At 42.2% G+C, this 15,254-nt stretch overlaps 3 protein-coding genes across 4 annotated transcripts; 2 read left to right on the top strand and 1 right to left on the bottom strand.

Moving 5' to 3' along the window:
* Positions 1-6: 6 nt before the first annotated feature.
* LOC118428420 lies at positions 7-3,080 on the top strand. Its single transcript, XM_035838471.1, has 5 exons — positions 7-115; positions 524-645; positions 1,430-1,564; positions 2,045-2,142; positions 2,423-3,080. Exons 3-5 carry the CDS (start codon positions 1,470-1,472, stop codon positions 2,701-2,703), a joined length of 474 nt encoding a protein of 157 aa, XP_035694364.1. The 5' UTR covers positions 7-115; positions 524-645; positions 1,430-1,469; the 3' UTR covers positions 2,704-3,080.
* Positions 3,081-3,408: 328 nt separating this feature from the next.
* On the bottom strand, positions 3,409-10,280 carry LOC118429546 (ribosomal L1 domain-containing protein 1-like). 2 transcript variants are annotated; one of them, XM_035840066.1, is made up of 10 exons: positions 10,225-10,280; positions 9,781-9,938; positions 9,225-9,366; positions 8,395-8,543; positions 7,841-7,942; positions 6,879-7,005; positions 6,240-6,404; positions 5,293-5,721; positions 4,729-4,963; positions 3,409-4,282 (listed from the first exon to the last, which is right to left on the bottom strand). In XM_035840066.1, exons 1-10 carry the CDS (start codon positions 10,246-10,248, stop codon positions 3,873-3,875), a joined length of 1,941 nt encoding a protein of 646 aa, XP_035695959.1. In that variant the 5' UTR covers positions 10,249-10,280; the 3' UTR covers positions 3,409-3,872. The 2 variants fall into 2 exon arrangements, with proteins under 2 accessions (XP_035695959.1, XP_035695961.1); XM_035840068.1 differs by having other exon boundaries at positions 3,409-4,279.
* Positions 10,281-11,988: 1,708 nt separating this feature from the next.
* On the top strand, positions 11,989-14,780 carry LOC118428851 (isochorismatase domain-containing protein 2-like). The gene is made up of 5 exons (XM_035839086.1): positions 11,989-12,083; positions 12,409-12,550; positions 13,004-13,219; positions 13,884-14,022; positions 14,595-14,780. Exons 2-5 carry the CDS (start codon positions 12,413-12,415, stop codon positions 14,702-14,704), a joined length of 603 nt encoding a protein of 200 aa, XP_035694979.1. The 5' UTR covers positions 11,989-12,083; positions 12,409-12,412; the 3' UTR covers positions 14,705-14,780.
* The last annotated feature ends 474 nt before the right edge of the window (positions 14,781-15,254 follow it).

Raw genomic sequence — 15,254 nt, 5'->3', positions numbered from 1 at the left:
ACTTGCCCACTACGTGTCTGACCAAATCAACGTACATGCAAATGTGTCGGTCTTGCACAAGTACCTTTCCGAGGCAAACGGCCTTCTGTATCTGTATCTGGAACCAGATGGAAAGGTAAGCCAAGTTTTGACCCTTCATGATCCACTTTATGCACCTAATATATCGATATACATGTAGTCCATACATACGGGCGAATGTTCTGTACAGCCACTACAAAAGGTATCGCTCAGCTCGCAGCTATGGGGTCTGTATACATAATCTGTATTGACATGACAAAAGCACAGCGACTTTCCTTAAGTCTACGTGTATAACAACTACTTACAGTACAACTATATAAGTAGAGAATAACTGTATATGTCGAGTTTATAAAGAGTTGACTGAGTTCTTCTGTGATTGCATTTGCTTCCGCGTATCACTGCTGCACTGCCATTATACAATACTTGGTGTACAGTTTATACAAATTGTCAACATGTTTGGAAAAAAGAGAAACCTCAGGAGGTAATGGTTGAATCTTTTTTTCAGACTCCTCCCGAACAGAGAAAGGATATCGAGTATGCCATTCGAAGGTACTCCGAGTTCGTAGAAAGAGGAGGAACACACTTTGAGTTTGGCATCCTGAAGAAATTTGGCCCAGACGACTACAGGTATAGCAAAGGTTGAATGATACAATGTAGTGGATACACAGATTACAATTTTTGTACGCAATTTTCAAGATTTTCTATGCTTGGAAAGGGAGCTAACGTTATGTCGCACCCAGAAAAAAATCCTTTCCCCAGCATAGAGAGCCTTAGCCCAATGAGGTTGAAAAGAGCACCTCCTTGCTTAGCCCATGCATGTTGATAATCCTAAGATTAACACCCCAGTGCCGTGGAAGTTTTAATTTTAATTTAACTTAACTCCATTACATGTACTCAACACACGTAATTCGAAAGGCCAGTGTTAGAGTATGCTTGCCCAGTGTGGCATGCAGGCTTCACTGCTCTCCAGTCAAAGTGTATTGAAGCTGTACAAAAGAGGGCATGCAGAATCATTCTAGGTAGACACTATGCTGGCTACGACAGAGCCCTAGAACAGTTGTCACTTACTTCCCTGTACCTGAGACGCCGCAGTCTTTGTTTGAAATTTGCATTGTCTGTGTCTAGGTCTCCACTATTCTCTGGCTGGTTACCCCCGAAATGGGGAAGTGTTCATGGCAGGGAACTATGTACAAAGAACAACTACACACAGTTTAAATGCAGATCATCCAGATTCAAAAATAGCACACTACCTTATATTGTATCATTGTTGAATGAGTCTTAATGAAGTCTTTAACAAATGTATTATGTATCATACACCAATTCAGCCTTGTATGGCTGCAATGATATGTACATGTATATGCACACTTGTTTGGCGCTAATAAACCATTCATTCATTCATTATTCAACACAGCATCGCCACATGTCACAGCCAGCTGGTGAGGTGCTACCGCATGCTCATCGAACTGGCTGACTCTCCAGAGGTGCCACCCGTGTGTACCCCAGAGGAACGACTCGCGTGGTTCCAAAAAGGACTAGATCATTACAGGTAACAATTAGCCTCCACCAAGCCCTCCAACGGGGTACGGGGATCGTGGAATTCGACATAAATTGGGGAAGTTGGCCAGGGGAGTCAGTCCACGCTGTGCAGCTGATCCTCTGGTAGCAAAACTCACTTGGGAAATAATTCTCCCTATAATCAAGGAGGTTATATATGTATATGTATAGCCTCTTTGCTATAATAGCCAACATAGTCAGCCTGGCAGAGACTAGGTATCCATACAAATATAGCTGGGAGTGAGCCTTGTAGAGGAACTTGATTTCTGTTGCCGACTCCCCTCAGATTGTATCCGATCTGTGAAGTCGAATGAATAAATAAATAAACATTTGTTTTGATCTTTCTTTAACCCAAACCTGATTATGTAGAACTAGCTGCATGTTTTGTTTTAACTTAAATTGAAATGATTACAATGATGACATAGTACGTTTATATTCTGCAATACAATTAACGATTGGGTGGTGTTTGTAGGCGTATGATAAAACACGCCGAGAATCAGGTGCAGAAGGATGCGAAGGGAAAGATTGTGGAGCGGCCTGAACGGTTGGCAAATCTCTACAACACTACAGGTGAGTGTTGCTTCAAACTCATTGATACTGCTTGAAAGCAGAGGTTGGTGGGGAAGATTGTAACCCGATTTTTCTCATATCTCCCGTTTTCTGTCCTCACTCCCTAGTGGGAGTTACTGTACCTTCTGCCATACCCTAGCACATCAAATGTGTAGCTAAAGTTCAACCACTCATTTCCCAGGTGGTCCTTTATGTAGAGGTTTACATTAGCACAGGTTTGACTGCACGGTGTAATGTATAGTTATGTCTAATTTACTACGTCCTATGAAATGCCATGCAGGAAAGTTCCTACTGACTGACAAAGACGACAGCACGCATCTGCAGGAGGCAATAGACTGGTTCCTTGCAGCATATAACCTTGAGAAGCAGAAGGGAAAGGAAGACTACCCCTTGCGGGATGCCCTTTTCGGGTTGGCTGAAGGTCTCAAACGTCGTAACCAAAGTGACGACCTAAGGAAAGCCATGGATTACGTTTGTGAGCTTCTGGAGCTGTGCCACAGAAAATGGCCAGACAGGAAGGATGATATTGAGAGAGCCGAAAAATTAAGAGATCAGATATAGACACGTCTGAAGTAACAAGCATAACTGGACAGGATTTTGAAGAAGGTAGTTTAAGTACTCTCCAAGCAGAGGTTGAGTTGCGGAGGTATAGTAGTAGTCAGAAAATTTACAGTCTAAGTCTAGGCACTCCTGTGTGTAAACCACTGAAGGTTTCTAGTCAAGGAAAAGACAAGAAATGTGACTGCCACACATAGCTTGTGTTGCTTTTGATATTGCATAGTCATAGTCAAGCTTTGTTTCCATTTTTGTTTGTGATTGTGTGTGAGCATAAAATCATTTGCAGTGTCTTAATCAGCCATATACGACTTGTGTGACCTGTGTTTTTAAGTTTTGAAACAAATGTGGGTGTTGTCTTTGCCATGTGTTGTGTCAATGAATATGTGGAATTCACTTCAAAAGCAAAACTGCTGCTACTGCTTCACTATCTACTGTACGTGGATTACGAGTTTAACATTTTATCTGATATGTGTGTTCAGTGTTTGCAATGTGATGAGCTTGTGGTGAGAGTTCCATGCAAAAACAAAACTGATTTCACTATTTACAGTACTTGGATCATGAGTTATTGCTAAACATTGTATTTAAAAAAAAAACACGGTCTGTGATCAAATTAATGAGGCATTGTCCCATAGTGTTCGACGTTGCTTTGTATTGCTTGTACATATGTGACAACAACAGTTCTAAACCAAAGAATGCATTAAACAACTCTTTGCAGAAATGTAAAACATTTCATCAGTACATACATTGATTGAATGGATAAAATAGTGCTGTACTTTGAAAAACCATACCTTGATTTAAAGGTAATCAAACCAACTGTTATTTAGTACATTGTTCCTAATTGAAAAAGACAAAATTACATGTACATTTGTACTAAATAAATGTCTCAGTTTGACTATTGTGGCATTGTAATCTTCAAAGAGTCAACGAAATAACATCAAAGTTAATGGGTTTTATAGGTTTAGGGAGAAAGTCTAAACCTTAGGTAATAAAAATTAAATTTCTGAATCAATCTGAATCCATATCAACAACTTCCTTAAAACAGTTCCTGGTTGTGCTGCCAACTTCAACATAACATGACTTTTTCCATGGGTCATTTGACTTTCCTCTGTGAAACATAAAAGAGAACAAATTAAGAGAAGAATCTAACAAACAAGAAGAGGATACAGTTACATTCAGTTCTGTTTCCTTTTCCCCTTAGCAGACATAGGTGTGGCAGGTTTGGAGCCCTTTCCTGCAGCTTTCTTACCCACAGGTGTTTTCCCACCTGCCTTCTGCCCAGGTGTGACCTGCCACGCCCCTGTCATTGGTGTGGTGGGCATGGGGGTACTGCTGGCTTTGGGTGTGGCCTTCTGAGGAATCTTTGCTGCTGCCTTGGGAGTTGCCTTCTGTTTGGGGGTAGCTTTGGGGGTCTTGGGTTTCCCTGCCGTGCCTTGCTTGGGAGAAGGTGCTGTGCCTGGAGTTGTCTGGGGCTTGTTTGATGGTGTAGACTTGGGAGTGTTTTTCTTCTGGGCTGCTGCTGCTGCCTTCTGTGTAGACTTGGGAGTGGCCTTTATATTCTTCTTTGGGGATGCAGCTGGCTCTACTGAGGTAAAAAATAAAAACAAAGATTAGCAGGGACCAATCAGGGATTAAAAGTCAGTACCTCCAGGTTCTGAGTAAACAACCCTGACCACTATGACACTGTGCCATCATGCTTTATACATGATATACAATGACACTGGTAAAACTATGGATGAGCATATTTACAGTCTGTTTACAATCTACTTTCTAGATGACAAGAAAAATCTGTAAAATTACCTATACAGTTTAACAAGGAGAAAAGACTAAATCACAGCTATTCTGAATCCTCACAGTTTCTGTTAACAATGCAGTTCGTCTGATTTGATGTTGGACACTTCCACCATTTACCAACTCAGCCAATGGCTAATCAGACCTGCTCAGCCCAACATTCCTAAACCTAATCAAGTTGGTCAAGTTGACCAGGATGTTGAGCCGAGTTGACTGAGCTAAGTCAATAAAGATCCCTACCTGGTTCCACGACTTTTCTCTTCTTTGGAGGTGTTGGCTCATCATCTTCATCAGCCTCTTCTTCCTCTTCTCCACTCTCCACATCTTCCTCCATCAGTTCCCACGCATCACTGTCATCAGTCTCCTCTCCCTCCTCAGCCTCATCATCTATGAAGCTGTCTTCTTCTTCATCATCCTCATCATCACTCTCAAACTCCAGCTCAGACTCATCACTGTACATCTCCTCATCCTCATCCTGTACAGAACAAGGTTATATTTTGAGGAAAAATAGCCTCTCCAGTTCAAGATATTTCACTTACCGGAATTGTAGTCTTCTTTAGCTATCTAACCAGAGTGCTGTAGATACGTGAAGTTTTTAAAATACAAGTGAGTGAAAGGTCTTTCGTTGGAGAATACTTCATTTTTTTCTCATAAATGCAGATGAACTTTCATACAAAGTTGGATTTTAGCCATCAAAATTAACCCTCAGCATGCTTACATTATCTTCACAAATAGTCAAGTTCTTCTCACATATTTAGCAATGCTTTACAGATGGAAGCGTGAAAGAGATGGATGATTTGTTACCTCATCTTTTTCCTCCACAACATCCTCAGCATCCTCTTCCTTCTTCTCCTCCTGTTTCTCAACCTTATCCAACTTTGCCTTTTTCTGTGGCTCCTGTTTAGTGGTAACACCTACAGCCTTGGCAGTCTCTGCTGCTTGCTTCTGGTCCTTCCCAGCTTTCTTTGCTTTCTTATCTTTGGTATCCTGTCCATTTTGGGTCTTCATCGGCTCAGAGACACTTTTCTGTGCTCCTTTTTGCCCTGCTGCTTGCTTCTTCTGTTGCACTGCTGACTCCTGCTTTGGACCCTGAGCTTTACCTTGCGCTGGTCCTTCTTTCCCTTCAGCATTCTCTTTTCCTTCTACTGACTTCTTTTTCTTCTGTTTCTTACTCTCACCTGGCTGTTCAGGTGTCTGTTTCTTGTCTCCTGCCTTCGCCTCATCAGATTTATCCTGTAAGAAAAATCTTCTTCTTAAAGCCACGGAAAAAAACAACCAAGACAGTGTTGTTACCTAAAAATCACAAATATAAAATGATACATACATGAATACATGAAACTGTAGTATGAGTATAGTATCAAAATACTGACAGTCTGTAATTATTCAACTTACAGGGTTGGACAAGTCCACTACCCCAATATTGTCCCAGACAAGTGAAAGTACCCATCAGGCAAGCACATGTGTCCTATCCAACTTGCCCAATTGGCCAAGTAAGATTTTTCCATTAGTGAGATTTTGATATACTTGTAAGTTTTTACAGTTTTGGCAGTAAACATTGGTCAACACAGAAAAATAGGGGCAAAGTTTAAAAATTCCATTGCTGGAAGTGAAAATGCATAGAAAAAGTAATTTAAATTTGGGGCAAGTGAAAATTTGGTTTGCGCACATAAATTTTTTACGTACTTGCCCGACAGGACAAGTCAATTTTAGAAAACTTGTCAAACCCTGAACTTCATTCAAATATGACATACAGCTTGCTTTGGTTTCCTCTTTCTCTTCCTGTTCTTCCGTTTCTTGGCACTCTGACGTTCCTCCTGGTTCTGGAGCCTCTCCTCGCGCCAGGCAGCGATGGTTTCCGACGGCAACTGGAGCGGCTCCACGTTCACGTACACCGGGAGGGCTGGGGACTTCTGGGACTGAAACATGGACGTTGTGAGACAAACATCATTGCGAGCTGACAAAGTTGTTGCGGTACCAAAACAACAGTTGAGGGATGTAATCATCACCATCATTATTTTGGTGAAGTAAAATTTGATCTTTAAAAGAGTACAAATATGAAAGCAACTTTCATATTTCAGGTCAGTTATAGATAAAACTGTTTCCTCTTGAACTCAGGCTGGAAATATGGCTTTGACAAGCAATCTATTCTTACACTAGTCACTTCCATTTTTCAATTGTTGCTGGCCACCTCCACACCGTCCATTCTACATTGTACCTTAAATCAGATTTGATTGATTTATTCGGCTGTATAGAGAGAAATACAGATAGGGCTACCCAACTAGCCAGAGGCTATTATCAAGGGCTAGCCCTGGTAACATAGACAATAACAGCATTACGTTTACCAATGTTCTTCCATGTTCATATACATGTACTTTGATCTGGGTGCATACCTTAATGCTGACAGACTTGATGTTGGGCCAGCCAAACTCTATCTTGTCTCCCAGCTCCTTAGCCACAGCCTCCACATTCTCTGTCACCTGCTCTGCTGTCATACTGGTGGTACCCACCATTACTGAGCTGTAACAGGCATCAACAAGGGTTAAGATTAGAGACAACTGTAATGGTGGAGTAGTGTCAAAGTCACTCAAACAGCAAAAAGGCTGAGATTGAGAGGTAACAGGTTTCATTCCTGGCATTCCTAGCTAGACACTGTGCCCTTCAGAAAGGCACTTTACTAAACATAATGTTACTCACTCCACCCAGGTATGAAAAAGGTACCTACAGTTTAGGTAGGTGGTGGAAGGAGGGGGCTGTGCTATGCTTTCAAATACATTGCCCTAGATCTAGACACAGTAGATAACAAGCCACTGCCCCTATGGCCTCAAAAAGGCTATGGGGCCTTTACCTTTTCACTTACATGTTGTATAGTGGTGGAAGTTATGTACAACTACAACTGGAGACAACTATGGTCATGTAGCTACAGTCTGTAAGGCAAAGATTATGTAGCCACTCTAATACATGGGAGATGCAGCCTCCTATATGGACATTATAAGATATCCTTAGCTCCTTGAACTAGTTGAACTGTATCCTTTTTTATCTCTAGTTTTGTTTCTATTTTCTTCTGGACAGACAAGGACAATGTGGCACTGCACTCAAGTTTTGTAACTTATATTAACAGTGCCAAATACAGAAGGTAAAGGTAGTCTTTTACCTCCCTGACCGAAGTCAGCTACTCATTTTTACCCCTGGGGGAAGTGAGGAAGGTCGTGTAAAGTGTCTTTCCCAAGGGCACAACGTCGGGGGCACGGCGGGAATCGAACTCAGAACCTCTAGATTCTGAGCCAAACAATTTACCAGTTGTGCCACGCCCAATGCCACTCTAGGTATTGCTTGTCTGTTTCCCCATACTGACCTGCAGGAGCCGTGCCCAGTGACTGTACACCTGGTGCTGCCCAGGACACGCTGGAACTCTGGCTTCAGGTCCTTCTTCTCCAGGTTCACATCGATAGGGAACCTGGGCACAACAGGCAAGGTCATGGTCAGGACACACATGGCTAGTCTGCTGAAATACTGTCCAACACAACAGTTTTTGCCAACACTTCTATTCACATAAAGAACAAAATTAGTGTAATTTGTTTGAGCTTGTGGATGGTGCAAACATTATTTCTCACCAACAGTTGCCTTCCTTATGATAAGTTACTAGTACTTTGGCTTGATATGAAAATGAGTTTTTCTAAATTTGACTGAATCATTGCATTGAATATAATATACTTACTAGTACATTGATACATAATTTCTAGTCTTTTTCTACAAATAAGTAACAAAATACCCACTATATCAGAAAAAAGATCAATTCTAACACAAATCTCAATTTTCATCCGTTATAGATTGTTGGGATTTGTTTGACAATAGAATAAAAAGAAGCAAAAAAAATGTCGGAAACCAAAACGTATGAACAGAACTTACTTCTTGGCCTTGTAGAAGTGCTTTCCCAGATGGGATGGGAGCATCCTTGTGACTCCTCTGTCTGACAGGAACAGGTCAAAGGACTTGAGAAGACGCAGCTTGGATTCAAACTGCTTATACTCTTTAGACAGCTTCTTGTAGGAGATAACCTGTAGAGTGGAGCAATAAAGAATGGTTAGGATTCTTTGTGTTACACAATCGGTAGTTAACTAACGTTAGTTGTAGTGCTACTTTTTTAAAAAGAATTTATCAAGATTCAGAACTACAAGTTATGACTTTTATATTAGGAGTAAAAATGGGATGTTTCCACATTGAGAATATCTTCTTTTTCTTAACAAAAAATATCAAACACACCAACTTTGCCCAACACTCTGGTCAACTCTGACAAGTACCCTTGTGAACGCCATCCAACAGCCTGGTCTACTTGGCTTCTGTTAGGGTTAAGGTCAGGGTTTTGGCTACCCTGGGAGCCATCCGGGGTCGGACAGCTTGGACAGTTTATCGGTAGCCCAAGACAGTCATGCCCGCCGAGCTCCTATTAGCGCCCCGGGGAGTTTAAGCCCAATTAGGTCCACCTGTCCTTTACCCCCGGGTAGCGAATACTCCTCCGGGCTGAAACTCCCCGGAGCGCCAATGTGAGGTCGGCGGGCAGGCTGCCTTGGCTCCCCGAACAAAACTCGCGAACAAATCTTGCTAGCTACCAGTCCTGTCTGGCTTCCCAGGGTAGGTTTCGGCTAACAAGGTGAGTTGGTTTGATCAGCCTTGGGCCAGCTTGGGAAAAGGCTAAATTGTCTGACATCATACGGTAGAGAATAGCATTAGGGCCTGACCTCAGTGACACACGTGACTCCATGTTTCTTGAGTAAGTCCATGTAGTACATCTCCGTAGTGGGAAGCTCAGGTTCCAGGTTCTTCCTGTCACGTGTGAACAGGCACACCTCTGTGGGCTTCTCTATGCTGTGGGGAAGTTTTCTGCAAATACAAGGATTGTGATTTGTGCAAGTCACAATCTACCGGTAAAAAAGGATGTTGGACGATTTCGTTCAGTTCAATTTAGTATAATGTATTTGGATAGGGAAATACGTAGATTTGATTTGGTTCGGTTTAATTTTATTAAATAATTAATTGATTGCAAACAGCACAATGCACGTGGTTCACTAGCAGCAATTGCCTAGTGTTATGACCACATATTAAGACACCACGTAGACATAACATCAATACATTGAATAACCTGAGATGCTGAAACATTGAATACAATAATTTGATACAATTTGAAATATATAAAGTGGCCAGGCAGTACAGAAGAAGAACATTATCTCAACCATCTTACTTATCTAACTATTTAACATCAAGGAGCTTCCATCAGAATAAAAGCTCTTTGCTTACATCAGATATTTCTGGTTCTTCTCCTTCGGGATCCTCTTGACCGAGAACTGCATGAACACAGGCATGGCCGCCTCATCCTCAAGTAAATCTTTCTTTCCCTTCTTCTTTGTTCCCCTCTCCTGGTGGAAGTTCACAAGGGCCTTGGCAGCCTTCGTAACCTTTTGGGAGAAAAAACATATCTGTCAGATCGGTGAACGGAAAGCTATAGCGACAGAGAAGCTTTAGAAACTTTGCAAATCATAGTGATGGGTGCATGCACGTGTTTGCAACTGTTTGCTATTTAAACGCAACACTATTGCTCTTGTAAAACCACCATATCAAAGGGCTCGGTGACAAAAAATAGCATGAAAGATGATCTAATAGTAGCTACAGCGATAGCACATGTTTTAAAGTGTTCAATTGTAATTTTGCCCAAGAAACGCTACAAAAGTCCACACTGCCTACCTGATCACTGTCTAACGTCGCCATCTTGCACGCCACGTGGGACCGTACCACTTTGTCGGGGTGTTCAGTAGCTCCTTAAAACACTTTTATTGTATCAAAAAAGCAACAACAAAAACACAGCAATATATTATTTTGTTAGTAGTAAATATAATATAAACATGCAAAACTACGAAAACCTCTCCCTCCTTTTTCAGCACTGGAACCCAGAGCTGAAGATGGCGTCAGCACTGGATTTCCAGTGCTGAATGTTCGTCAGCACTGGAATTCCAGTGCTGACGCGCTCTCAGCACTCGAAACACCAGCTTCAGCACTGGAAACCGAGTGCTGAAGAACATTCAGCACTGGATTTCCAGTGCTGACGAACATTCAGCACTGGAAAACGAGTGCTGACGAATATTCAGCACTGGAAAACGAGTGCTGAGAGATTCTGAGATATATAATCTCCAAGCAGATCCTACGGTGCCATAAGATAGTATCAAAGCTGGCCAAGGAGTGTAGCCGGCCAAGAGAGTCAAACGGGCACCGGAGGGTAGTTTGATACTATACATTACGCACCGTGGATCTGGTCCGAGATTATGAGATATACAGTAATTTGGAATTACGATACGTCCTTTGCTCTACTACTAAAACTTAAGACATTGCTGGATTATAAACGTCACCTATGGCAGACCTCATCTTTTTGGAAGTTCAGGGGCGCCTCTTCAACGACAACAACAACAACAACGAGGAGGCAGGCTGAAGTCTGCCTCACAGCACCCCGGCCCTTTTCAGGGCCACCCAAATCTTTCCCAAAAGGGCTATATCTATCACACAATAAAGTTGCTTATTGTTATAATAATAGCTATCCCTTAAACACCTCTTACACATATACATATATCTACCTTTCAATTATACATGGACAACGAATAAAATGCACAACTTTACACGAAGTTTTCTTTGCACGAAGTAACTTTAATCAAATTTGCGTCCTTTTACTAGTACCGCTATCAGTACTTATACAGTATACATATATTCAATTACATAACGAATGGATAGCACAACTACAATTTTCTTTGCACGAAATAACTTAATATCTTTCCTTCAAATTTACGTCTTGTACCCCTCTCAGCACTGGGAGATTCCAGTGCTGGAAGGACGTCAGCACTGGTTCGCACATCGTTCCAGTCCTTAAAAGACGTCAGCACTGGTTTGCAGTGCTGAAGATTTCATAGCACTGGTTTTCCAGTGCTGAAGTGTCCTCGAGCACTGGTAAATCCAGTGCTGAAGGTGAGGTTTTTGTATATCAGCACTCGGTTCCAGTGCTGACGGAGATTTCAGCACTGGGTAACCAGTGCTGAATGACCTTTGACCTGACCCGGCCCCGAAATCCCCGGATTTCAGCACTGGTAACCGAGTGCTGGCGGCAGTTCAGCACTGGAAAACGAGTGCTGACAGAAGTTCAGCACTGGAAAACGAGTGCTGAAAGAAATTCAGGACTGGAAAACCAGTGCTGAGGGAGTTTCAGCACTCGAACAAGGCCGATCAGCACTGGAAAACGAGTGCTGAAAGAATTTCAGCACTGGAAAACCAGTGCTGAGGCCGTTCAGACAATTGATTCAGCACTGGAACACCAGTGCGGAAGGCGAGGTTTTCGTAGACTTGCTATAAACATAGCTGTAGCATCCTTTTCACACTATATTTGATATTTCAAAACGAGTTTTTGAAAACTTCACCCTGTGTGTTGAATAGAACAGTCTAAAGGAGGTCAGTAAGTTGAAAGTTGACCTGGAGGTCAGTGCAGTGCTGTGGCGTCTGCTGGTGTCAGCTGTGACAACTTTTCCGTTCACTGGTTTAACTCTCGCCTTAAGAAGTAACAACAGGTAATGTAGACATATGATATGCCGAGAATCATTCTGTAACTAGAACATACTTTTTTCTTCCTGCTATAACGTTTCGGGTAAGTTTTAGCAACTTGGTAGAAAAGGCAGAAATCTAAAATGTCTGTGATCAAAGTCCTCACCTATTATAAAGGAAATACGTGTTGGCAAGATTGCAAGATAAAGAAAATATTAAGATTTTGGCCCTATTACGGCTTTCTGAGTTACTGCAACTTCTGTTTTGTTATCACGTATAATGGAACGAGTCTTCACTCTACTCTACTCTACTCTCTACAAATAACAGAACAATTTCCATACTTTCCTCCAGCACGATGTCAGGCCTGGTGCGCAGACTGGGGAAGGTTGGAATTGACACCTCAGCCCTGTTCCTGTGTGACATGCAGGAGAAGTTCGCACCCAACATCAGGTACTTCCCACAGATCGTACATGTGGCTTCAAGGCTGCTCAAGGTAAGTTTCAAGTCAGTATTAGTCAGTACCAACCGCATGCACCCCATAATTCCAGTGACTGGTCATCAGGACAGTACTTTATACAGACTGAGTTTCAGAAGTGGGTAAAATCTATACTCTAGGCAGATGTAATGATCTGGCTGATGTTTGCAACATCCAGTACTCTATTAAGGGTATTGCACTTTTTAAAATCATCCCTGTCCCACAACAGGCATTCAGCCACTCCCCCATTGATTGAACAGCTATTGTGCTAATCTTTTTTTTTTGCAACGTCATCATTGGTTGAACTGGTAATTGTGATGGACAGTCAAGGCTGAGTGAGTGAGTTAGACAAGGTCTGTCTACCGGTATTTGTGTAACTTGTTGGTTGAGTAAGATTATCACTATGTTGGTTGAGTAAGATTATTACTATGTGTTACTTAGTTGATCCTTTTGTCCTGTAAACCATTTCAGGCAGCTCAGATCCTGGAGATGCCTGTAGTAGTGACGGAGCAGTACCCAAAGGGTCTGGGCCCAACAGTGCCAGAACTGGGGGACATCAGTGGAGCCAAGAAGGTGGCAAAGACGTGCTTCACTATGTGTGTTCCTGACGTCATGGAACACGTCAGGCAGTCTGCAGGGGTGAAGTCTGTCATCCTGTGTGGCATCGAGACACAGGCCTGCATACAGGTCAGCACAACTTATTCGTTTGTATATTTTATCTACTGGTTCAGCTATGACATACGTACAGCCAGGTGTGCCCAACAAGCCAATGACTATAACAAAGGGCTAGCCCTAGGGACAGTAACAATACATCATCATCATCATCATCATCATCATCATCGCGGGCTGCTTGCCCGGACCAAGTCCACCCTCTCCTTCCAGACTTCTCTGTCCCCCATAGCATTCTTTAGGTCCTCGACCCGAAGCCCCACATCACGGGCAAGCTGGTCTATATAGGTTAGTCGAGGTCGCCCTGCATGTGTATACCCGTGTGTTGGCTTCCACAGTATGAGTTCACTTGCAAGCTCTGCTTTGTTTCTTTTTTTTGTAACAATAGACTACTGTACAACAAAACATATATGACAACTGCCAAGTGCCATATCTACAAGATTAATAATATCAGATCTCATCATTTTACTTTAAGGCCAGGACGTCTTCTATAGAAAACAGCAATGATATTTCTACTTTACCCTCTAGCAGACTGATAATTTCTAGTGCAGAAAGATTTGTTTTCACAAATGAGATCTGAATCTGAGATTTTTATTTTAAGGTCGAATTTACCAGTTGATTTCACCTACACAGGCAGTTTGTGACATTTCCTCCAATAATGACTCTCATCTCCTTTCCTCAGAGAACTGCACTGGATCTGCTGGAGCAAGACTTTGATGTGCATGTCATTGCAGACGCGGTGTCTTCTCGCTCCATGGTGGACCGCATGTACGCCATCGAGCGCCTGCGACAGAGCGGAGCATTCATCACCACCAGTGAAGGTCAGTTCTCCTTGCTGTATCCTGGTCTCAACAACGCTTAAGGAAGGCTGAATTGTTATTCATTGCTGGCTCAAACACAACAAATACTGTAAATGCAGAAACTTTCGCGGTGGTTTAATGTTTGCGGTTTTCGCAGTGGCCGCTTCACCGCAAACTTAAAACAGCCGCGAAAATTCCTTTTTCCCGCTACCGCAAAAATTCCTTTTTCCCGCTACCGCGTAATCAAATCCCCGCGAACTTCAAGGCATTTACAGTAACTTAGCTTTGAATGCTACACCAACTCCATTTTTAAGATGGCCACTGCAAATGAAAATCCTTTTGAACTGGTAGTGATTTGATGTCCATCATCATGTGTCAGTTAATTGAACAAAGTCTTCCTCATTACACAACCTTCTTTAATTCTTCAATAAACGTTTAGACGATCATCTGTTGCCTTCATTAGTACAGAAAACAAACTAATATTATTGAAAGTTGTGTAACGAAGAAAACTTCAGTTGACCTACCAACCTGATGAAATATTTACGTATGTGTCACTGTCAGTTAACTTTTTTTTTCACCCCTGATCTCTGCAGGTATGATATTGCAGTTGCTTGGAGATGCTGCTCATCCAAAGTTCAGGGAGGTCCAGAAGGTCATCATGGAGTCTGCGCCGGACACTGGTCTTCTCAGCAACAAGTTATAATAGGCCTGCTCACAAATTGGAGATGTGCAGGTCAAAGCCCTTGACATAAACATGTCTGGACATTAATATGTAGTTATCAGAGGCTATATACATTTGTATCTGGACATGTGTATTAACTATGAAGCATGGTCAAGACAACAACTGTTTACGAGTCAGGGGTCTTGACCTGTGACCTTGCACCGAACCTCCTTACAATCCTGAACATGCTGCTTGAAATTGTGAATCTGCAGAGCTGTCGCAGCTGGGATTGATGACTGTCATTTATATCAGAATATGCAACTTAGATGCTAGAACTATGCTGAATTCTAGCCTGATCATGAAAATTACATGAATGATCTTGATCACGTCCTTCCTTGTTTCTAGCCTCCATAGCAGCCTTGTTGGGTAAGGCTTTTGGGGGGTTTAAAAATCTGTCTGGTTGTACAATGAATGTCAGCACCCATTTTCCCTGAGGCTGCCTTAGAAGATTCTTACAAGAAAGAAGAAAATATTAGAACTGATATACAACCAGTAAAACACCCCAAATATCATTAAGGCATAAGCCATCCAA

The sequence above is a fragment of the Branchiostoma floridae genome, chromosome 13, assembly GCF_000003815.2.
Source record: "Branchiostoma floridae strain S238N-H82 chromosome 13, Bfl_VNyyK, whole genome shotgun sequence".
Classification (NCBI taxonomy): Eukaryota; Metazoa; Chordata; class Leptocardii; order Amphioxiformes; family Branchiostomatidae; genus Branchiostoma; species Branchiostoma floridae.
Note: the sequence above shows the minus strand (reverse complement) of the source record. Positions and strands in the feature narration are given on the sequence as shown.